Below are 24,985 nucleotides of genomic sequence, written 5' to 3'. Positions count from 1 at the left end.
AGAGAGGGAGGCCTTGGGGAAAAAGAGGGACATGGCAGGAGTGTTCCGGAAAGAGAGAAGAGTGGGCATAAAGGCCCAAGAATAGGAATGAATAAACTCCCACCTCCAGCCCTGAGAAAAGGCACCAAGTTTGACATGGTGGGTAAAGTCAGGCTCTGAAGAGGCTGGATAGTTTGTACCCGGGTATTTTCTTACTAATCTCCACACAAACTAAAAGTTTCAAGATAGCGAAAAAGTTCAGGTACCCTCTAAAATGTAGAAGCTTTTAGTCTCAATTCTTCTGTGTGTACTTTGATAGAAACTGCTTGTAGTTACTATAATTTTGAGAAGCATCTTAATTTTCCTATTTTAAAATGAAGATATTAAAAAGCAAAATTAATGACAAAGATCTTCCCTTTCACACTCTCCAAATCCAAGTTAGGCTGTACACATCTGGCCCCTGCAAGGAATGCTGTATGGTACAATTTTCCTGATGGTAAAGCTAGTTTAAGGCTTGATATCTCCAAGTTTCATCATAAAATACTTTAGCAACTGGCATGAAGAAGGGGAGAAAAAGAAAAGTCATTAAAAGCACATCTGACTGCTTTCTGAATGGTGCGCCATGGCTGTTTGTAGATAACACTCGCAATATACAAACATCAGAAATTTCTATAAAGCGTGTTATTCTGCTTCTTGTATACCGTCTGGAATCACAGTATCACACTGTTTCCAGGAAAAAGACAGAAATTTTCAGGCTATTATCTATTCTAGTGCATCATCTAAAGGTGTTCTTACCTCACAGTTGCTGAGATCAAGAGACACTCTCTTCAAGTTATGATTACAAGCCAGGCCCAATAACAGCGCTCTGAGGGGAGGAAACACACACACTTTAGATAAAAATTCCACTTGTTGCTCTAAAAATGTATAAGCACACTGAACAAAACCCAGAGAAAGAAGAAGGCCTTTTCTGAATCATAGGTCAAGCACCAAGCAGCATCTCACTTTTTAAAATGCCAACTGCATTTCCGCCCACCAAGAGTAGTGACAAAAATGACAGGGAAACATTCTTCTGTTTGACACGGAGCAGGTCCCTCATAAATGCGAAACCCGACAGGGTTGCTATTCCTAAGGAAATAAACCAACAGTGCTCCTAATTGCACACTGAAATTAAATTGCATTCATAACAGATAAACTGCCCCCTGCATCTGCTTGAGAACACCTTTAATAATGTGTAGAATATTATTAGGCAATTGTTATTAGAATAGCAAAGTAAAGCTAGTTTTCCCTAAGGGTTATGTTAATGGGGGAAGGCAGGCTCTAGAGTATTCCAGGATGTGAAATCATATCTAGATGAGTTTGTTAAAGGACTTACAGAGGTGGGATGGGTAAGGGTGTAACAGCATGGAAGATAAGGTACTAGTCTTGAATTTGAGTGCAGGATCCTGCCTGTCTATCCAACTACTAGCTGGTCACAGGATAAACACCATCACCACTCTGCAAAGGATTTTTCTTATCTGCTTATGGAGGAGACTGGACTCATCATATGGATCTCATACGTAAGAGAATGAATTGACTCCACTTTTACAAGTCAGTCCTATAAAATCCAACACCACTGAACAGGCTTGAAACAAAAACTTCATACATGCACCCACATCCATTAATTACACCGAAAGGAATAGAGACCCTCAACTAGGCCCTGTGAGGAGTACAAAGATGAGCATGAGAGGGTTGCCAATCTCAAGCAAAGGAAACAAATATGTTTGCAAATAACCATAATGCAAGGCAGACAGTTGTAAATACTAGAGAGTAGAACCAAGGCAACTGCCACCTGGGGGTGACTACCTGTTCTCAATGTTCCCAGGAAAGGCACCTCTACTAGCAGACTCCAAAAATACCCCAGGGGAAGGGGGAGGTGGGAAGATAGGGAATTACTTCATGCCAAAGTCTCTGAGATTTTCCCCCATCCAGTGATTCTCTGGTCTCATCCACTGAGAGAGAATCCCCGAGGTGGGCAGAGCGCAAGAACTTGGCTGCTCCCAGCTGCGAAAACAACCCCTGTGGGTAAGAAGGTCGAGGGGACTGCGTGTCTCTTCGTTCCTTTAATCCAGTTCACTGTTCCCTCTTCTAAAACACTATCCTATGAATAAGGCTGGGCATGTCTCATCTGTGTGTGTGCCTCTGTTCAATTAATTATTCAAGCGTTTCTCTTTTCCTAAAAAGTGCCTTTTCGCCCTTTCTTTCTTGGGGGCAGTATTGAGCTACTGAAAGCTATTGGTACTAAGAACCAAAAGGCCTGTCCTCAGGTCCTGATTCTGTTACTGAGCATTGGGTAGCCAGAAGGACATCACTTTTCCTCTCTGTGTCTCAGGTTCTCATCAGCAAAATGGGAGAGTCAGGACATTACCAAAGAGGTCCCTACATTTCTAAGTTTTAAGTTTCTAGGACTTAGCCACATATTAATTAACATTGTATTTGTATGATGCTTAGATGGAGGGAAAACTCTTCCTACTTTTCTGACGTGTAGGTTAAGGACAAGGAAATAAATGGTGTCCTTTAAGATACTTAACTATAGAAGGCCAATGATTAAGAGGTAACGACTCATGAGACAAATATAAATAACCCACAGAAACTGTCCCTAGTAAAAACAAAACAGAACCACTACAACAAAGCATCGCAGGCTCTGGGGGAAAACTCTATCACAAGGTGTGTTGTTTATTTTAACCCAGTGTGAACGGCCTTCGCAGCGTGATCCTCTCGGTCCTCAATCATCAGCGCCAAACTGACTAACAGAAGAATTTGTATTTCATTTCCACGGCTCTGGCAGCGTCACCATGTTCTTACAAAGCCCCGAAATACTTTAACGTGGACAGAAAAGAGCCTCCAAGGAAAAACACAACTATGAAATAAGCAATTACATCAAAAGAAGTTGCATTTCTTTAGCTTACTCTCTTATGGCTACTGATCTCCCTTTAAGAAATGAGGGCCTCCCTCTGCCCCTCTTGGTGCTTGGGGATACACTGTGGGCTTAGGAACAGGAATGAGTCAGTGTCCGCTGGCTGACAGCAGTGGACTCTGCAATGTACCTCCCAGAGCCCCCTCAGCTGTCAGTCCTCTTTGGGGGCTGCCTCAGCCCAAGACGAGTGCCTCGCCCAAGGTCACATCTGATTCTGGGGCAGCCTGTATCCAAGGACTGATCAACACAGGGGTATAAAGGCCCAGCCTCCTCGCCCCAGCTCAGGGACATTCCAGCAACAAAGCTCCCATCCTGAGGTCTTGGGTTGGCTGAGGTCTTCACTGTGACAGCCCCAGTTCAACTTGCCCTCTGTCCCATCCTGCTTTCTTCCTGCTCCCCCTCCAGAGATGGGATTCCAAGAGCACTTCCTAATAAACATCCTACATGCTAATCTCCATCTCTAACTTGGCTTCCCAGGAAACCCAACCTGCGATGGCAGTGAGTTTTCACAGATTACTTAGCTTCTCTGAGCTTCAATTTCCTCAGCTGTAAAATAGGGATAATGATACCTTCCCATGGCTGTTGTCAACACTGCAGGTGACAGTTTGTGGGTAAGTACCCAGTTGTGTGTCCAAGCACTTAGGGCAGTGCTTGGCAAGTTCCCTTCCATCTTCACCCCCTCACAGGCAAACCCAAGCACCTCAGTTTTGTTATATCTTTTCAAATTATAGTATCACATTAAATGTACATCTGGAATTTTGTTTACAGAATCTTTGGCCATGAAGGCTTTTTCCTCATATTAAAATTTTTACTGAGTAAAACACAGACCTGAAGAGACTACGGGCATACCTCATCGTATTACATTTCACAGATATTGCGTTTTTTTACAAATTGAAGGTTTACGACAATTCACATGAAGCAAGTCTATTGGTGCCACTTTTTCAACAGCATTTGCTAACTTCATGTCTCTGTGTCACATTTTGGTAATTCTCACAATATTTCAAACCCTCCACCAGCAAAAAGATTACAACTCGCTGATGGCTCAGATGATGGTTAGCATTGTTTAGCAATAAAGTGTTTTTTATTTAAGATACGTACATTTTTTTGGACATAATGTTATTGCACACTTAATAAACTACACTATAGTGTAAACATAACTTTTAAATGCACTGGGAAACCCCCAAATTCATGTGACTCACTTTATTGCAATACTCACTTTATTGCAGTGATCTGGAACCAAACCCGCAACATCTCCAAGGTCTGCCAGTACTGATTTATTATTAAACATTAACTTAAATAACAACAGGTCACAAGATTTAACACTGACCTACAATAAAGTACAGTAAATCCAGTGTTGTTGTGGTGAGGATTATTCTATAAAATCAATTATACTAATCAATGAAGAACTACTCTATATTTTACAGGAACCAGCAACATTGAATTAGTATACCATGTACCTATCACTAAAACTACTTTGAATATGCTAATCTCCCGCTGATATGATAATGATAAAAGCAAGTCTGGTTTTGCTTTCTACTCAGTGCCCTCCTGGCATCTAGTCTGTTGTAAATGCTCAATAAATATCACTTGAATGAATGAGTGTGGTTAAATTATAATGGATCCCCTTTAGAATATTGATGCTGATAGCTTTATTAACATCCATACAAACAGCCTAATCGTGATGTTTTTACAATTTGCAGCTGTTATATTTAGAGATCTCTAATATAAAGATTCAATTCTTCCTCTTTTTTTTTTTTTAAAAACAGGCCGCTATAACATCAGGAGTTTTTTTTTTGCACAGGTGGATCAACTGTTCTTAAAGGCATCCATTGTTTTAGTCATATGGTACTTTGTAGAAAACTAATCAAGAATTTCACACCTCTCAAAAAGAAAAGAAAAGGCAATTTACAAATTAGATGATTAATTTTCTAGTAGAACGAATAGCAGACATTGATTTTAACATTTCATACAAATTGCAAGGGAACAATTGAATGCTGATTTACATGTCAGCTGGGGAAAGGAGAAATCTGTGCATACATTTGAACACATCTGACAACGCAGGTATTCATAACTACTTGAAAATGTTCTTTTGACTCAAAGAGAATTAGATTCTATAGCTCTTTTGATTATTTCTGGCAATGGTGAAAAGAAATTCAAGGATAACAAATTATTCTAAAAAGTTCAACTTTACCATGACACCTACACTGAGGATATTAACCCATAAGTTGCCTGCCAAGTAAAAATACCAAACAAATAGATACCTAGGTAATTCAGAAAACAAAGCACCTAAAAATTGTTTCTGTTGTACACACGTGTATAGCCTTTGATTATTACTGTTAGTAGAAATATTGAGAATTAATAGATTTTAAAATGCACACAAGAATACACCTAAAATGGACTGAACAGAGGTCAATAGAAAGGTGATGGTACCCAGAAACACAACTTTTATAGATCAGTGACTATTGCCAAGGTCACAAACCAAAGGAAGATTTTTTTTTTCACAGAAGATGCAATAATATCAAAAGCGTACAATGTACTCAGAAAGAATTTGACTTCCTTTGTGACCCAAAGTAAAAAGGCATTTTTATCTGCCTTGTCTGTCTTAGGATTGTATGTCTTTTTCCCTTCCCTCAAGCACATTCCTAGTAACAAATTGAACTTTAAAAGCTCTGGATAAAATGAATTAACCACTCACTTTAAGGGCTCAGGAGACAGTTTTGTGCCTGAAAGGTTGATTTGCATCAGAGCCAGAGAACTACTAAAAAACTGCTTGAAAGATGGGGGTACTTCTTTTCCTTTCCTGAAAAACAAAACATGAGAGTCTTACATGAAGTTAAACTTCCATCTCTGCACCCCACTTCCAAACTGGCACAATTATTCATCGGTAAATTCAAACACTGTGAAATAATCCATGAACTGGTTGTGTTTCAGTAGAAATTTACAGGTAAAAAGAAACAAAATGTCTGAAAGTTAAATAAATTAATTCAGTGTACTTTCGAAAATGATGTAGGAGAGGTTAAGAAATGTCATTAAGTCTTTAAAACATTTTATTCCTATTCTTTGTAGCCAAAGAACTCATTGTGTTCCACCTCCTAGTTCTTCAGGAAACTCCATATTTGAATTTTTAAGAAATAAGTCAAAGAAGATACATATTTCTCACCAATTTAAAGAGCCTTCCCACTGGGTGGCATCAGATTGTTAAGGATCACTACCTGTGTTTGGCTATATTTTCAGATGCAGCAGGTCTCAGACGCAACGAGATTGTGACCAGATGTCAAGTCTGATTGGCAAGAAGCCTGCATGACGAATATCCTACTCGGCTCTTATATCCATACCACAGATCTAATTATTTCAGGCCAAATATTAGAATAAAGACAAAACTCCAAAAAGAAATGCTTATAACCTCCAAATACGTCCCCTTGCTATTCCAGTGGGACGTATATGAATCAAATCATACAACTCAATAAGAAGACAGAGTCAACACTGCACTATGAAGATTTAAGAAAAGATTCCAGAGTCAAAATTGGAATACGAATGCTTTGTTTGTTTTGTTCTATCTGCTAGAATTGTTGGAAGGTTTGAGTAAGTACAGCACTTAGCCTGATGCATTGTAAACACTTATTCAATGATAGTTATTCATATTCTGTGGAGGGAATCATAGACTCTCAGGGCAGAGGCCGTCCTAGGGGTCGAACTCAACCACATAACATTCAACAGTATTTTATGTACAGAGGTCTAGGAAACCTGTCAATATTTGAAAAAGGTTTTAAAACAGGACAATTTCAGGCTGAGAAGAAATACCTAAGCAACCAGAATATCTATGTAAGAGGATGAAAAATACACTTAAGAGGAAAGAGAATTCTGGTAGAATACATATTAGACGTTTCAAACAACTCTGGTCCCCCGACAGACGCTTGTCTACTCAGGTTCATTTTTCTTTTTCTTTTTTTTTTTTAATTGAATAATTGAAGTAAAGGTGAATTACAATGTTATGTTAATTACTGCTGTATAGCGAAGTGACTCAGTTATACATATATATATACCTTCTTTTTCTGATGAGCAGACTTTGGCAGACTTCAGAAATGGGGTCTTGGCAACATGAATAAATTGAGGGTGGCTAGCAGCCAAAATCTCAGGAAAAACAAAAAAATTAACCTGCCTTGTATTCCCTGAAGTACAATGGGATGTGAGTGGAAGTGATGTGTGTGATTTCCAGAGACAAGTTTTACCATGATTCTTTCTCCTCTACTATGTGACTGTCAACGTACTAGAAAGAGGCTGCTCTGCCTCCCAGAGTGATGCGGCTAACCCATAAGGGACATGTCGCAAAATTGCTGTTGCTGAAAGCTGTGGAGAGGGTGGTAGGTTGGGGGGATCATTTGTTACTGGAACAACCTGACCTATCCTGACTGCTACACTTATGAAATTATCTGTGAACCAAAGTATGAATAGCCTGGCTAACAATCCACAACTCAGTGTAAATGCAGCAATTTCTACATAATTACTAAGGGCTTTCTATGGTTATATCTAGGTAAGGTAGTGGGTACTAAACAGTTTAATCACAACCTCTCATTTGGAAGACAAGGAAATCTGTTAGCACAATTCCGCTCTATAAGCTTAATAGCTCTACTTAGGACCAGTCATCACAGAACTCACAGTATTATGAATTCAAAAGAGCTGATTAGATGAAAATCCTTATCGTCTATGATATCATTTCTAACCCAGTTCCTCAGTCTATTATAGCTCCACCAAAGCATGGCTTCATAAGCTGACTTCAAATACATGAGTGGTCTGGGTGGTCAAGTTAATACCCTCTAAGGCCTTTGAAATAAAGTATCTTAGAAAACTCTCAACTTCTCCCACCATTTTATCTCCTACATTTTACTCTCTCTGATCTTATCCTATTGAGGTATATGTGGCATATTTTTGCTATCATAGACATTTACATACTGTAGAAGTAATGGACCAAGAATACTTTAAAATATAGAATAACTCACTATGAGGCATAATTGTAGAATAAAGCATGCTGAATTGTGAATTTTCCAAACAAGTGACTGTTATCCCTTTGAATATGTAAAGTTTTCAAAAAGTTAACCAATAAAAAAGGAGGTATTTCTAATATTAAGCAATTCTCCATGTTATTAAAGAGCATATAATGACTAAAACATTGTTTACGACTTGTGGTAATAATTACAAATGGTAAGTGTTGAACTGTATTAATACACTAGATGGTTCCAGAATTCCACAGTTACATAACCCATGTACTTTTCATAATTTTTCTGCATTCTGCCATTCTAAGTTGCTGCTGTGTGTGAATACTTTGCTTCTAATCTACTGCCTGATTTTGCAAACAATTCTAAGTCGGGAAGGTAGAAGTGAGGTACTTAGGCGGGCCCTCCACTTCTACAAATCAGAATGTATGAGCTCTGGGATGACGATTCTCTTTATCTCCCAGACACAGTTGATACTTAATTCAAAGTGCATTACTGAGAAACACCCATAGAAGTTTCTAAAAGGGTCTTTACCATATTAAGAGAGAATGCCTGTCCACATATGAGAAATAGTACATTATTACATCGTTCATATAGGCAGTCTGGAGTTATTGATAAGAACATTGTCCTGCAGGGAAAAAAGATATAATAAAAACTTGAACTTTCAAGGTCTAATATTCATAGATAATGGTTTAGGACCATCTCCTTTCATGCACAACATTCACCCTTTATCACTCTGTTTTCATCTCACTACAACTTTCTCTGAGACAAAGACACTCCTAGATGATAATGATAGCAGGAATAAATCCATACCGGTGAGAAAAGACAGTTCTGGAGAGATTGAGCACAGCTAAATACTGAAGGCAGCCACGGAGAAGAGCTCCACAGACCTGGGAAAGAAACAAGGCTCTCTTATTTTCAAATATTTCTAGGACTCGGAGAATATTTTATTGGGAAGAAAGCCCATTGTTTCCCATCTAAATATGGGACCCCCATATTTGAGACCCCCCCCGGAGCAATATAAAAAAATATTACCATGTCCAGGGAACATTCTGTATTGGACAAATCCAGATGAGCAATGGCATTTGGCTGGGCCAAAAAACTGTACATGGACTTGAATAAAAAGCAAAAACCAAATATGTTAGGATCCAGAAACAGACATGCACACACTCGCACGCGCACACACGATGTTAATATTTTAAAATCAAGTTGCCCAAATCCACTGAGGATCATCCTCTACTCTTCCCAAGAGGATGGCAGAATTTTCTGTCATTCCATTGCCTTCCCTGAGAGCAAAATTCAAAAGAATATTTTAAAGTATGTTTAAGTTTAAAAAAGGCCAAATGGAGTCTTGGCTACCAAACCCCCTTTTTGTTACACATGACTTAGTTTTCCTGATTAGCTCCATTTTTATTATACAATTTGGAACAGTGCTAATTAATTTTAACTGCTGAGATTGAAATACCACCTGAATTGCAGCCACCCTATCAAAATGCTAATCACTCTTGAAAGTGTTTAAGGAGCCACTAATTTGAATTTGAACCACAGGATGGTGGTCTCGGGCTGTACTCTCTTCAGTTCAAGAAAATAATTTTTCTATCCTTAGTTACTTCCAAAATCTAACAAGGGCCTGACAGTACTATTAGAATTTTTTTTTTCCTTAATCTCACTTATAACTAAGACCCTTCAGTTTCTAGAGTGTCACAATGCCTAAACTATACCCTCATCCCCGTGCAAGGCTATCAAAACGATAAAATTAATAACTCTCTGTTATTCTCTAATAGCCCTGTGTGAGTAGTAACTGCCAGCATCCACCAATAGCACACCAAATCCAAGCTCCTGCCACCAAGCAAATAGCTAAATACTGCTTTGCTTCACTGGATGCCATGAGATACTTGAAAAAACAAACAAGCTTACATTGAGATGTCCTAGTCCTTGGCAAAGACTCATAAGTGTAGCAGCTTAGCTATAGATGCTTGAGAAAACTCCTCTCAACCAAGGAATTCAGAATAGCAAAAGACGGGCCTATAAATATTTTAGAATGACCAGACATACAATGTACTGTATTATGAAAAGTTCTGATTCAGAAAAATAATCTTGTTCTGACTTAATGAAGATCTGATTCTCTGTCTTTGCCTGGCACTGTGATTTTACTCCTGGCCACCAGCTGGGGAAGCTCTAATCACCCTCAAGCGGTGACAAGACCCTACCTGGCCAACACTTCTCCAGCAGCCCCTGCTAGGCTGCTCTCCCAGAAAGCACAGGGCCAGGTAAGCCCCTCCCTGCACCTGCTGAATGGCTCTCAGAACCTCAGCCTGTCAGGGCTAGAAGCCCACTGTCACTCAGCTTCATCATTCCACTTGCCCTTCCCCAGAGGCAAGCTGGGACAGGACTCCTGGCTGGCTACTTTGCTGTCTTGGGTGACTATCAATGCCCCTATGTTAGCAGCCTTCTTGTTTAATCTTCAGGCTCTTCTTTTACCTTTCTCTCTATTCTGCTAGTTTGTCACTGTAATGTTTTGGTGGTTTCACATCGGAATCCTTGTTTCATCTTGGGAGGGAGCAGAGTTATGAATCATCAGTGAAAGTGACAACTACAATTGGACAACACACTGAAAAAGTCATGGCACACCAGGAAGCAAGTATTAATATTATGTAAATGAGTTCAAGTGTAAGGGAGAGGAAAATAACTACAAAAAGGGCTGTGGCAACATTCCCTGTCTTACAGGGAAAGGAAAACAGAAGAGAAATGAGAATACATGTCACAGTGTTTTTCACTCCCATAAAGCAATGGAATGTAAATTAAGGTCCTTTGAAGAGGTCCATGTGCTGTGGGTCCCACCCCATTGGTAAGGGAGCATTTCTTCCAAATTCTATCCTGTGACTAGAGGGCACTATTCACCCCATCTGGCAATGAGATCATACCTAATTCACTGTATCAATAGGATCTGCCAAACATTTATATTACTGATTCAGCTGCATGAAAAATCTTGTTATAGTTGAGGGGAAACTTTTTGCCTTCACACTCAAACTTTCAAGAGTGGCCCCAGCTGACTCCTAACCCTCCCCCTCTCTACTGTAATCATGGAATATGGGACTGAAGTTCATCCCAATATCCCCTTTCCATCACAAACTATTTTTTTAAGAAACCACCAGTCTTCTTAACAATATTATTTAATGATGAAATAATTCATTTTACATTTCCAATCTTTCTTATCAGGCAATTTTAACAGGTGCAATAATGTTTTGAAGTGGAGAAAAAAATTCCTTCAGAAAAAGTATTTCCAAAAACAATTTAAACTTCAACAATCTTAAGTGAGGGGGATAAAATCTCTAGAATAGGCTACATTTAATAAAGGAAGGCTCTGGAACATTTCTCTAAAACTCTTCATAAGCTCATGACTAAATGATTTGAAGGTGTCATGATAAAGGGAGATGTGGGGAAATATGTTTCAAAATTATTCCAGGGTTAGTAAGTACAGCTTCTTTGAAGATGGCAGTAAGGAAAAGAAAACCTACCGAGAGGTCATCTCCGCGAAGGATGTTCCCTGAGAGGTCCAGATGGATAAGAGTGGTGGCGGTCAACAGGTTGGCACTGAGTGACTGAGAAAGGCTATTCACCCCTGCAACATTGATGAGATCCAGGCTCAGTTTCCACTCCAGGAACCAAAATGAGGTTTGTGAGTTTCTTTAAATGGTCTAGCAGCCCCATCAACTTGCAGGACTGAGGTTAACCATAAGCCCTGTCCCCAAAAGGCAGCTCTAGGATGGTCTTCTGACATCTTCTCAGGAAGAACAGGTTAGTCACAGACACGACCAACTCACCGAGTAGGAGAAAGAAACAGAATCAACTTCATTTTGTTCTACTTCTAATGATGTGGAGGGAAAGGATTTTACGTTGAAGTCTTAAGATGATGCAAGCAGTCTAACTGATCATTTTCGTCCTTCTCTTAATCCTGCCAGGTGATTCTTGCCTTAATGTACAGTATTGAAAGGATGCAGATGCAAATTCAGATACTTTAGGCTACTGAAAGCACTTGGAAGTTAATACAGGAATGTACTGCTCTACTTAACATATTATACTCAAGGCAAAATTTAGATTGAAACGGACTTTACAAAGAGCTAATGACCTGTACACAATGGAAGAAGCAATCAAAAGGAAAAACTGATAATTAACACTCTACACACTATTTATATACATAACATAAATGGTTCAAGTTAAAGTCAACTGAAATAAACTGATAATACCACCTCAAAAAACAAAGAATGAACACATGAGGAGGGTAAGATTATTCTGTGGAGAGAGAGGTATGGTCTACTATCTGTGGGTAACAGGAATTGAAACAGGCCTGTTAGTCAGGAACTTGTGGTGGGTAGATTTTCATCAGGCCACTTCAAAATGGGAGCCCAGAAGAGGCTGGTCCCTCCCTGGGATTCAAAGAGGTCAATACACACAATTATCACTGATGATTATTCTTCAGATAACTGGGACATGGATACTGCAAAGCTCTTCATGTTTCTACTGAAAGTCCATGGTTCTAAATCGTATATTTTGGAAATATGGCTATTTCTAAGGTGGGTATACTTTCATAAATCATTCTGTTTTTCTTGTTTTTCAGTAAAATTCTTCTTGAAAATCCCAGCCTATCTTAACCACCCAAAAGGGAAACAGGGAACGGGGTTTTTGTCTGTACATGGACAGAGCCTTCATCAGGACAAGGTGCGAGGGTTAGGCCAGAACTGGTCACGGCTGCAGGACCCAAGGAGGCACGCCAAGAAAAAGAAAAAAGCTGAGGGTTACAAGTACCACCCCACACTCGAGCAGTACTCTGCTCCAAGTTTAGAATGTTTGGTGCGTGGCACTTATGGAGGGGTTACTACCTCATCCTTCAGCTTTGGCGAGTTACAGAGAACCAACTCCAGTGTGTGTCCAATAAAGGCTACTGAGCCATTTCTTGATGGTGAGTGTGCATTTGGGTTTGTAGAGAGAAGACTCAGAGGCAGAGAGGGGAAAATGTTTTACTTAAGTACGTGGAAGAATTTCTTGGCCATTAACTCAACATTTATTAAGTGCTCGTAACATGTTTATCAAATGCTGGGGATTCGGGAGATATGTGTAAATAAGACCCATTCTTTGCCCTCAAAAATTTCAAAGACCACCACGAAAGAAGCTAAATAAATTCCAGGATGAAAAGCCAGTGCTACACGAGGAATATTTATTCAATACAACAAATCTTTATTTAAGGCCTACTGTATACCAGGCGTGGGCTTCTGAGACCCAGGGGATACTCTTTTACCCTCTCAAAGCCAGTCCAGTGGGAGACCCAGACAGTTGAATAATCATAATCTAGTGAGGTCAATACTATCAAAGAGGTAAGAGACAAGAGCTTTGCAGTGAAGGAGGTGGAGATTTGATTGTTAGATAAAAGGAACTTGCAATGGCCCATAGAAAAGGTTAATTTCTGGAGGCAACTTCTATGATTGTTTAAATGACCAACTTCCTTCAGTTTGTCCTGTTATTGGTAGTATCAATGTATTTTGAAATGGAATAATTGAGTCCAAAACCTGTGGAAAATATCAGACTCTCATCAAGAAAATCATTTGTAAAATTATGTCCTTAGTGCGGTATAACAAAACTCAATAAATAAAGTCCGAAATTAGAAGGTGAAATTAGTCTTGACAGCAAAACGCTCCTTGACAAGCGTGGGCGCTTGGCAGTTGGCCAACATCTGAATAGAACTGGGAGAGAATCATGTTATCAGCTCAGCTGCAAGCTACTGAAACAGAATGAAGGATTTCCTCCCCCACCTCTGGAGCCTACATCCACATGAGGCCTGTGTTAATAACACACTAATAGCAGGAAATGACAAAAATATAGGATGGAAAAAATCAGGGCTCTTCCAACCCAAACTCTGCACAGATTTTCATGCTATCCTCGATTCTGGTTGTCTAGTGATTTTGACCATTCTTCGTATTTATTATTGGAGTGTTTACAGCTGGAAAAAGGTGGTACCAGATGGCCCTGCATTGACATAATCTGGCAACCAGCAGGACATTTACTAGAAATCCAGAAAACTATCACTTAGCTAACATCTGAGGAAGAGAAAGGATATTTGGAGACAGTGTGGATGTCATGGGCAGATTAAAAAAAAAAATCTGTCTTGAATTATGAGCCATGAATATAAATGTTTTCATAGAACGAAAATATAAATGTGAGTCAAATTCAGCAAAAGCTTAAAACTGCAATTTAATCTGAGTTACTGAACCTGCAAAACCTTTCAGATCCTTTGTGACAGTCTGCAAGAATACTGAAAACCTTTAAGAAATCAATTTTTTAAAAAAACATTTCACGATATACATCTTAGGAAGGGCAACTTAAAATTCTTTGGGTCACATGTTATAAAACAATATTAATTCTCAAACACATTTTATTGCAGAGAAGAGATAAAGGTGTTGATCTTTATTTGTGAAGGGTATAGGGCATGTGGGGCTGTCCTGATTCACAAGGAAGCTGAGGAACCCAGCTCTGCCTAGGGAATCTGCCCACTCTTATCACACTGGGAGGGACAGGGCATCAGCGAGTGGGTAGCACTCAGGTGCCTCAGAACCCAAACCTGCCCTCAGAAGGATAAATGATCATAACATCCCTCTATCTGTCTTATAGTAATGAACAAATAAGTTAAATAAATATAATCAAGTTTAAAAACAAAAAACAAAAAAACCTCTACCTAAAAAATGAGTTAGACTTATGAAGCACATAATAAATGATTAACATTTTAATGTGTGGAGAATTCAAATGAATAAAGAAAAAAATTGACACTGTAAATAGAATAGTAACAGAGGAGGGGGACTAGCAATTTCCTCCAAAAGAAATACAAGTGACTAAGGAACAAGGTGGGAAAAGCTACTTAAGCAATAACTGAAGAAACTAAAATTAAAATATCAGAACACTTTTGCTCATATGCTTGATAAACAATTAAAAAAGAGAACAATACCCACTGATAGTGAGAGTGTAAAGAGGGTTATATGAAATACTTGGAGGACAACTCGACAATAAATATCAGAAAAAGCTTTTAAAAATGTTTGCAAACTTTGATCTAGCAATTCTACTTACAGGAATTTATCCTAAAGAAGAAATTAACACATGACGATTAACTGGATATAGAAGTCATTTTAGTGTTCTTTGCACTACTGAAGAATTTTAAATGATCTAAATGTACAACAGATCATTTAAATAAATTAGGGAACATTTTGTATAGGCTGAACTATGGCATAGCCTTTGAAAGTGGACCAAGTATTTACTGACATAAATGATCACAATTTACTACAGGGAGCAGGGGAGGAAGCTTATGAGATAGTAAGCACAGGAGAATCGCATATATGCATGTGAGTGTTTTTTGTAGGTATGTATATAAATAAACTATGTACAGGCAGAAACCAGTGTGGAAGGATGGGTACCAAGTTGTCAACAGTGACAGTCTTGTAATGGCTTGGTACTGGCATTACAAGTAATTTTTGCTTTCTCGTTTATACTTTTCAGTATCTTCTAAATCTTTACCATAAATATGTAATGCATTGATAATCATCAGAAAAAAAAGTTTTTTATGAAACTAATTTGCTGAGGTAGAACAGTGATAACAAAAAGGGACTACACACACTTAGCTTTAAGATCTGTAGATGGCTTCAGGCATCAAGACAGAAAACACTGGCTCCTGGGGAAATGTTTCCCTTTGGAAAGTTACTTTTATGCCTTCATCTTAAACATGTGGGTACAAATGTGTGCACATAAAATCATGGGATGTATGGAGCCAACCACAATTTCAAATCACTCAGTGTAACTGTATGGTCAGGATAAAGTACGACTAGATGGATAGAAAACCATTCCGGGACCACTTTGCTTCACCCACTCATCCACGACACATTTAGTGAGAACTTGCAGCGTGTTGGGTGCCAGGGACATGGCAATGAATGAGGCAAAGCCCTTACCATCCAGAACCTCCCAGGCTAGGACACAACCAAAATACAATGCGAGACGCACTAAAATTGAGGAATTTACAAATTCCTGTGCTATGGAACACAGAGAAGGGAACATCTAGTCCCACAGGGTGTGGTGAGAGGAGGCTGTCTGAGAGGCTTCAAAGAGAAAATAAGATAGAAACTGAATCTTCCAGGAGGAGCAGTCATTCACCAGATTTGCAGGTGTGACGCTGCAGTTGTCCCAGGCGAAATAAAAGCATATAAAAACATACAACAGAGGGAAGGAGGGAAGGAGGGAAGGAGGGAGGGAGGGAGGGAGGGAGGGAGGGAGGGAGGAAGGAGAGGAGGAGGAGAGGGAGAGAGAGGAGAGGGGAGAAGGAAGAGGAAGAAGATGATGGCGGCCGGGACAGCACGGCCCTTTGTGCCAAAAACTGCACTGTATGCGTATTAACGCATTTAATCCCACCGCCTCTGATGAAGCAGATGCTCGTATTTCCATATTACAAATGAGGTAGGTACAACCAAGAGATTGTAAAAGCATATTTATAGTGAGCAAAGAAGTTAGGATTCAAACCTAGGCAATGTGCAAAAGAACCAGCAATCGCTACACATACTGCCCTCAAAAGGTAGTGATATAGTTAAGGAATGGGAAATTACTCAATTCAAGAAACTTTCACTAAACACCCACAATGGTCCAGGCACCATGCCAGGTGCTGGAGATACGGAGACGAGAGATACAGAGGCTGCAAGGAGAGTCCCCTTCGAGTAGGGAAGACACCACATTTATACAATAATGTTAGATATGATCTAGAAGTGACACAAAGGAAAGAGAAATTGATTCTGTTGAGGCCTCAGGAATAAGGAAGACGTCTCAGAAGAGATGATCACAGATGAGGGTTTTATAAAATAAACTGAAGCTCTCCAAGAATATTTGGAGATGTGTGAGATAAGAGAAAATACATATGGGTCTCTGCTCCCATGCCTGTTCCTGGCACAGAGCTCCTCAAACCCTTGTAATCTCCTAGGTGATAAGAGCACTAGAAACATCCCTTGCTCTAATATTTGTCTTTGACCCTGACACTGACCCAGGTCTCCTTAAACTCCTGTAAATTCTTAAGTGGTAAGAGCATTAGGAGCATATTCTGTTCTAATGAGGTAACCCTGGTGGGCTCCTGGATGGGGGCTGGTCACCAGGAAGACCAAGCCATGCTGAGAAGCCCCACCGCCACCCATCAACACTTCTGCAGAAAAGGGAGAGGGCCTGGAAATGCAGTTAATAACTGACCACGCCTACGTGATGCAGCCTCCATGAACATCCCAATGGTATGGGTTCTGGAGAGCTTCCAGGTTGATGGACACATCCACACCAGGAGAGTGACGCCCCCCGACTCCACAGGAACAGAAGCTCCTGGGCTCAAGACCCTCCCAGACCTCACCCTAAATCTCTTTTCATCTGGCTGTTCATCTGTATCTTTTATCATACCCTTTAAAAAACTAGTAAACGTAAGTAAGTGTTTCCCTGAGTTCTGTGGACCACTCTAGCAAATTAATCAAACTCAAGGAGGGGGGTCTTTGGAACCTCTGATAACCTGGGCATGTGAATGGGTATCTAAAGGCGGTCGGGGGGCATGGCAGTCTTGTGGGACTGAGCCCTTAACCTGTAGGATCTCGTGCCATCCCCAGGTAGATACTGAGCTGAATTGTAGGACACCTAGGTGGTGTCACAGAGAATTGCCTGTTGTGAGGGAAAAACTTCCACACATCTGGTGACCAGAGGTGTCAGAAGTAAGACATTTTGTGTGAGTAGTAAAAGGAGATGCACAGGAAAGAGAAACACAGAAGGAAGGCAAGAATGGAGGTTTTCCCTATACAAGATGAAAGAAAAGCTTTTCAAGCAGAATACGAAGTGTATACAAAGGCACGGTGTATGCAGGGAAATTTTAATTATTATTGTGACGGTGCTGATGTAGCAAAATAAGAACAAAACTGAAAAACTGAGAGGATGGTGAGTGGAGTCAGGAAAGAACCTGGGGAAGGAAAGGCAATTTCCAGGACAGGAAATAGAGCAGGTAGAGCTACAGCGGTGACTGGGCTGGGCAGTTAGGCCCAACTGTTTTCTGTGCAGCAGACAGTCCATCTGGAGGGGAAGGGGGAACGGGGAAGTGGGGGTGGCTGATGTCTTTCCAAGGATGAACCAAGAAAAACACAACCAGTGGTGACCATTTTGTCATGTACAGAAATATCGAATCACTATCTTACGCACTTGGACCTAACAGAGTGTTGTAGGTCAATTATACTTCAATAAAAACAAACAAAACATTGCTAAATCAAAAACAAAAACAACAACAGCAAAACACAACCAGCTACCTCTAGGAATGTGAGGCAGGAGGCAGCCAGGTGAGCGTTCCCTGACTCAAAGTTTAAAAAGTTGGAGACCACAGGTATACTTGAAAATTATTCTCTACTCTAAAAGCATTTCACTTTAGAACACCAGAAGTCCAATCAGATAACTTCTTTATCTCAAAACTGCCAGAGTACTATAATACACATACAGCTGACCCCTGAACAACGCAGGGATTAATCTGCATGTAACTAATCGTCAGCTCTCTGTATCCATGGTTCCTCCACTTCCGCAGATTTAACCAACTGTGGACCGTGTACTACTGTAGTATTTACTGTTGAAAAATATATGCATGTAAGTGGACCCGGGAAGTTCAAAGCACATTGTTCAAGGGTCAACTACATTTTTAAATGCAGATACACAACGAGTAATAATTCAAACTATGTAAGGTACCATGGGGCAGCAGAAATATTATAGACACACAGTTAAGTAAATAAGATATACTGTACCTTTAGGTGACAATGAGGTTTTAGATAAATTTAAATGCTTTAATCCCTTTGGGAGTTTGGCAAACTGAATACTTAAAGACGACACACCTGAGAAAGAAAGGGAAAACGGGGATTGTTAGAATTTTTAAGTTGTCAGGATTGCATCTGTTTTACAATGCCTGAAAATTAACTTTGATTCCAATTTAAGTGATCGTTTTTTCTTTCTAATGTTAGACACCGTTTTCTAATCATCTACCATCATGGCTCCTTTACTTTCAGTCCTACCTATAGGGTAAGAGAAAAGCACAATTATCAAAACTTTACCATTAGAGATGTTTTTCTTTGGACCAAGTATTATCCTCTCCTCATAGTGCTATTTCAAATGCAAATAGTCTTGGGAAGAGTTATATAATTTCGACCCTTTTCTTTTTAACCTGTGTCTTAATGAGCTGATCACTCTTCCGGGTGAGCGGATGCATGCTATTTAATTATTGTCAAGAAAAACAATGTGATATTAACTATTCAGATAACAGCTTCACTTTAAGCAGATGGATTCCAATATTTAATTGGCTTATGGCTAACAACCTCAGACAAAGCAACAGAGCATGTTTTAAACTACCTTTAACCTACGTTTGGTAACATAAAATTAATCCCAAGGAATTTACAGTGATAAAAATCAGGTGGTCTCTAAATTTAATGGCCAGAGTAGGCTACTGTGAAAACCAGCTCACTCACCCAAGGACTGTAATGAATGTAGACTTTTCTGGGTGGAAATAAGTAATAGATGAATGTATGCTCTTCCTACAGGTCCTTCAACCAACCTCCTGCTGTATCTAAGTTATCACCTTCCCAGGGGGCATGTTTTGGGAAGAATCCTAAAACAGTATTAACTGTATGGTCCCACAGACTGATTCTCAAACTCCAGGCACCAATAAGGAACAATCGTGCTGGCTGCTGCCCTATCACATAACCCCAAATTATATATAAATTTTATCAATTAATACGTACTACTCTAGAAATAACCTAAACGTCATTCAGCTTGATGAAGCTTCTAGATGGGCATTTCCCCAAGGATGGTAGGGTACTGGGAGACCCTACCTATCTCCCACAGCATTTCCCAAATAAGTTTGACAATCACTGGATTAAATAATGTTAAACAGGTTTTTTAATTAAAAATATTTCTAGAGATTTGAAAATGTTAATCCATAATGTTAATTGCAGAGAGGGAATAGGCCTGATATTTAGTCAATACATTCTTGTAAAATGTATTGCGGTGGGAGGGGAGAGAGGAAAAAGATGGAGAAATTTTGAAAATTTGATTAATACAAAAGTCAAAAAAAGAGAGAGGAAAAGGGAACAACAAAAAAAAGTGATAAAGAGAAAACAGATATATAGTGGATTGTCACACAAATAAATCAATCATTTTATTAACATTAAATAAACATTTATTTAACATTAAATATAAATGTACTAAGTATTCAGACTAAAACTTAAAGATGGATTAGCTAAACAATAACATCAGATGGTTTTGAGAGACACACTTAGAAATGCATGTATTCCAAAGTGAACCTAAAAGCATGGAAAAAGATATATGCTGCAAATCTAACCAAAAGAAAGCTGGTTTATCTGTAATAATATAAAACACGTTAGATTTTAATAAGTATTACTAGGGATAAATGAGATATTTCTTTAATGAAGAAGATGTAATAGTTTTAAATCTGCACAATCTGAATATCATAGTCTCAAAATATATAAAGTAAATCTAATGGCAAAAAAAGAAAATACACGTATTTTTATACATATATATGTGTGTATACACACACACACACACACACACACACACATACACACTCAATAGTGGGAGATTTTTAAACACATCTCTGTCAGTAGCTGATAAATGGACCAAAAAAGCTATAAAATATACAAGATATCAAGAGCATAATGAAAAAAATCTATTTGATATATTTAAAACACTGCACGTAATAACTACAGAATATATTTCTTCAAAGTACATAAGGAAAGTTTACCAAAAGTGACCATCTACTGAGTCATAAAGCAAGTCTCAACAAACAGTATATTCCTTAACTTCTGTGAAATCATACAGAGTATATTTTCAAACTATTAGTATGTTCTCTAACTGCTACCATTACTATGGAATTAAGATAGGAATTATAAAAAAAATTATAATTAGAAAATTATAGAAATTATAGAAAATCCCCCAATAATTAGAACTTAAGCAATATATTCCTACATAACAAATGAGTCCGAGAAAAAAAAAATCACAATGGAAATCTTTTAAAAATTTTTGTTTAAATTTTAAAAATTATGACATCAAATTTGGGGGATATAACTCAAGCCCTCCTTAAGAGTGAAGTCTAGGGGCTTCCCTGGTGGCGCAGTGGTTGGGAGCCTGCCTGCCAATGCGGGGGACACGGGTTCGGGCCCTGGTCTGGGAGGATCCCACGTGCCGCGGAGCGGCTGGGCCCGTGAGCCACAGCTACTGAGCCTGCGCGTCTGGAGCCTGTGCTCCGCAACAAGAGAGGCCGCGATAGTGGGAGGCCCGCGCACCGCGATGAGGAGTGGCCCCCACTTGCTGTAGCTGGAGAGAGCCCTCGCACAGAAACGAGGACCCAGCACAGCCATAAATGAATAAATAAATAAATAAATAAATGGATCATCACATTTAAAAAAAAAAAAAAAAAGAGTGAAGTCTACACTCCTAAATACATATGTGAATAAAGAAGAAAAGCTGGAAACTAATTATCAAAGTATCCATCTCAAGATGTGTTAAAAAAAAAAAAAAAAAAAAGCAAATTAATCCCCACTCCATCCCTATAAACAGAAGGAAAGAAATAACAGAGAGAAGACATCATTAAACAGAAAACAGTCATAAAATAAGTAAATTTACCAAAGCTTGTTCTTCAAAAAAAAAACCCAATAAAATTAATAAATCCCAGCAAGACTTTAAAAAAGAGAGAGAAAGAAAAGGATCAAATTATATAAATCAGAAATGAAAACAGAATGCCAGTAGAGATCCTGCAGACACTACAAATAGACCTGAAGGGTATAAAAAAAATCTACAGATCAAAAAATGTATCATTTTAGAAGAAATTCCACATGAAAAATATAACTTAGCAAAATTTACATAAGAAGAAATAATCTCCTCTATTTAAGAAAATAATAAATCTATTATTAAAAACCTCTCAACAAAGAAAAGCAAAAGAAGACAAATATAAAAGAGTATGTATTATATAATTCTATAGTGGTGAGGTTCCAGAATAAATAAAGCTAATCTATCATAACAGAAGTCAGAATAGTAGTTGTCTTTTCCGGGTGATGGAGGTGAAGGGTGGGGCAAAACAAAAGAGAAGCTTGTGCAGTGCTGGTAACGTCCTATTTCTTGATCTTTGTAGAGGTTGCATGAGAGCATCCTCTTTGTAAAAATTCATTAAGATGTAAACTTGGGATTCACAAACTTTTATCAATGTACATTATACTTCAATGAAAAAAGTTACTTCAGAAAATTAGGTACGGAAGATAACAGAGGAGAAAATCTAGATGTCTGTGGGTGGCAATGACTTTTTAGATACAACAGCAAAGGCACAGTCCATGAAAGAAATCATTGATAAGCTGGACTTCATTAAAATTAAAAAGTTCTGTTGGTTACCAAGGAGGGGGAAGGATAAATTGGGAGATTGGGATTGACATATACACACGACTATATATAAAATAGATAATTAATAAGAACCTACTGTACGGCACAGGAAACTCTACTCAACACTCTATAATGTCCTATACGGGAAAAGAATCTAAAAAAGAGTGGCTATATGTATATGTATAACTGATTCACTTTGCTGTACAGCAGAAACTAACACAACATGTAAATCAACTATACTCCAATAAAAATTAATTTTAAAAAATCAAAAAGTTCTGCTCTGCAAAAGACAATGTCAAGAGAATGAGAAGACAAGCCACAGACTGAGAGGAAATCTTTGCAAAAGGCACAACTGATAAAGGACTGTTATTCAAAATATACAAGAACTCTTAAAACTCCACAGTAAGAAAATAAACAACCTAATCAAAAAATGAGCTGAAGACCTTAATAGATATCTCACCAAAGAAGATATACAGGTGGCAAATAAGCATATGAAAAGATGCTCTACATCATATGTCATCAGGGAAATGCAAATTAAAACAACAATGAGATACTACTACACACCTATTAGGATGGCCAAAATCTGGAACACTGACAACATCAAATGTTCCAGGATGTGGAGCAAGAGGAACGCTCACTCATTGCTGGTGGGAATGCAAAATGGTACAGCTGCTTTGGAAGACAGTTTGGTGATTCCTTATAAAACTAAACTTATTATTACCATGTAATTCAGCAATCACATGCCTTGGTATTTACCCATAGTAGTTGAAAACTACACGAAATTCTGGAAAAGGCAAAACGCTGGAGACAGTAGAAAGACCAGTGATTGCCAGGGGTTGGGCATGGGGGTGCATGGGGAGGAAGGATAAACAGGCAGAACACAGAATTTTTCAGGCAGTGAAAATACTCTGCATGATACTATAATGAGGGATGCATGTCATTATACATTTGTCCAAACCCATTCAACACCAAGAGTGAACCCTAATGAAAACTATGGACTTTGGGTGATTACGATGCATTAATGGAGGGTCATCAATCGTAACAAATGTCTTAACTCTGCTGATGGATGTTGATAACGAGGGAGGCTATGCCTATGTGGGCCCAGGGAATATATGAAATCTCTCTACATTTCTCTCAATTGTGCTGTGAACCTAAAACTACTCTAAAAAAGTTAAGTCTTTAAAAAAAATTAGGTATGGAAGAGGAAAGGACACCAGATTCTTACTTTAAATATTGACAAGAGTTATCATTGACTACTCATGACCAATTCTTTTTTTTTTTTTTAAGATTTATTTATTGATTGATTGGTTGATTGATTGCTATGTTGGGTCTTCGTTTCTGTGCTAGGGCCTTCTCCAGTTGCGGCAAGTGGGGACCACTCTTCATCGCAGTGCGTGGGCCTCTCACTATCGCGGCCTCTCTTGTTGCGGAGCACAGGCTCCAGACGCGCAGGCTCAGCAGTTGTGGCTCACGGGCCCAGCCGCTCCGCGGCACGTGGGATCCTCCCAGACCAGGGCTCGAACCCGTGTCCCCTGCGTTAGCAGGCAGACTCTCAGCCACTACGCCACCAGGGAAGCCCCTCATGACCAATTCTTTCACGTATTTTTTCACTCAGCAAAGTATATGCTATGACAATGTTTTAAAATGTATATATATACCCCCAAATCATGCTGAAAATATCTGTTAGATCAAAATTAAACTTCAAATTTGTTTCACTCAGGTTGACTTGAGTTGTTTTGCTTTGTTCTTTGAGAAAATGATAATTTCTAAACTTTCAATATTTTCTTTTCTGTCAGACACACCTGGAACACCACATAAAATTGTCAATGCCTACAACAAAATGAAAGGCCAGAATGGAACAATTATTTTACACTACTGGTGACACCCACCCATCTGTTCATTCCTTAATCGTAAACTTTCTTTTAAAAAGGAAGGTAGACAAAAAAGAATAAATAATCCAACAATACTTTTCTCTAGAAATAGAACTATCACACCCTAAGTAATGAAAGTAATAAAAAGTGAAGCTCCTAAGTTAGAATAAAGGTGAATAAAGTCATGTTTGAGCATTTATTTTAAACAAAAAAAGCAGGATTAAAGGTAAACAGGATTAAAGGTAAAAAGGACTAAAGTCTCAGATACAAGATTGTTTGGTTAAAGTATTTTTTATTTAATCCCAGACTAAGTTACTAGCTTCTTTTTTTCCTGATGAAATGCTTTGTTTTAGTTTCCTAGGCATCCACAACTCATAAGTATATTATATTTCGTCTTTAAAGAAACACCCTTGCTAAGTGCTAATGGAATGAAAGGCATAACTGGGGTCAGTACTGTTCAGTTTTTTGAAAATGAAAAAACTAAATTCATTTTTGATAAAAAGGTAACATTATTACACAAAGGGTCCTCCACTATGGCAGACTTCAGAAATGGGGTCTTGGCAACATGAATAAATTGAGGGTGGCTGGCAGCCAAAATCTCAGGAAAAACAAAAAAATTAACCTGCCTTGTACTTCCTGAAGTTAGTTACTCAATAGTGCCATGGAAGAAACTGATCATCAAGAAAACATTTCCCCACAAAGAAAGGACAGAAGAGACTTTTCAACCTCTG

The 24,985-nt window shown here is 38.8% G+C and overlaps 1 protein-coding gene across 3 annotated transcripts in view; it reads right to left on the bottom strand.

The window, feature by feature from the left end:
* CARMIL1 (capping protein regulator and myosin 1 linker 1) overlaps window positions 1-24,985 on the bottom strand; it is a 325,537-nt gene that overhangs the window by 117,841 nt on the left and 182,711 nt on the right. For all 3 annotated transcript variants that reach the window (XM_061195770.1, XM_061195771.1, XM_061195772.1), the window contains exons 12-17: window positions 18,750-18,836; window positions 11,442-11,545; window positions 8,959-9,036; window positions 8,737-8,813; window positions 5,628-5,732; window positions 775-844 (exon numbers count right to left, since the gene is read on the bottom strand). In XM_061195770.1, the coding sequence (XP_061051753.1) occupies window positions 775-844; window positions 5,628-5,732; window positions 8,737-8,813; window positions 8,959-9,036; window positions 11,442-11,545; window positions 18,750-18,836 (521 nt within the window). The remainder of the gene's footprint in view (window positions 1-774; window positions 845-5,627; window positions 5,733-8,736; window positions 8,814-8,958; window positions 9,037-11,441; window positions 11,546-18,749; window positions 18,837-24,985) is intronic.

Source organism: Eubalaena glacialis, chromosome 7 (assembly GCF_028564815.1).
Source record: "Eubalaena glacialis isolate mEubGla1 chromosome 7, mEubGla1.1.hap2.+ XY, whole genome shotgun sequence".
Classification (NCBI taxonomy): domain Eukaryota; kingdom Metazoa; phylum Chordata; class Mammalia; order Artiodactyla; family Balaenidae; genus Eubalaena; species Eubalaena glacialis.
This window is presented reverse-complemented; position numbering and strand designations above follow the sequence as displayed.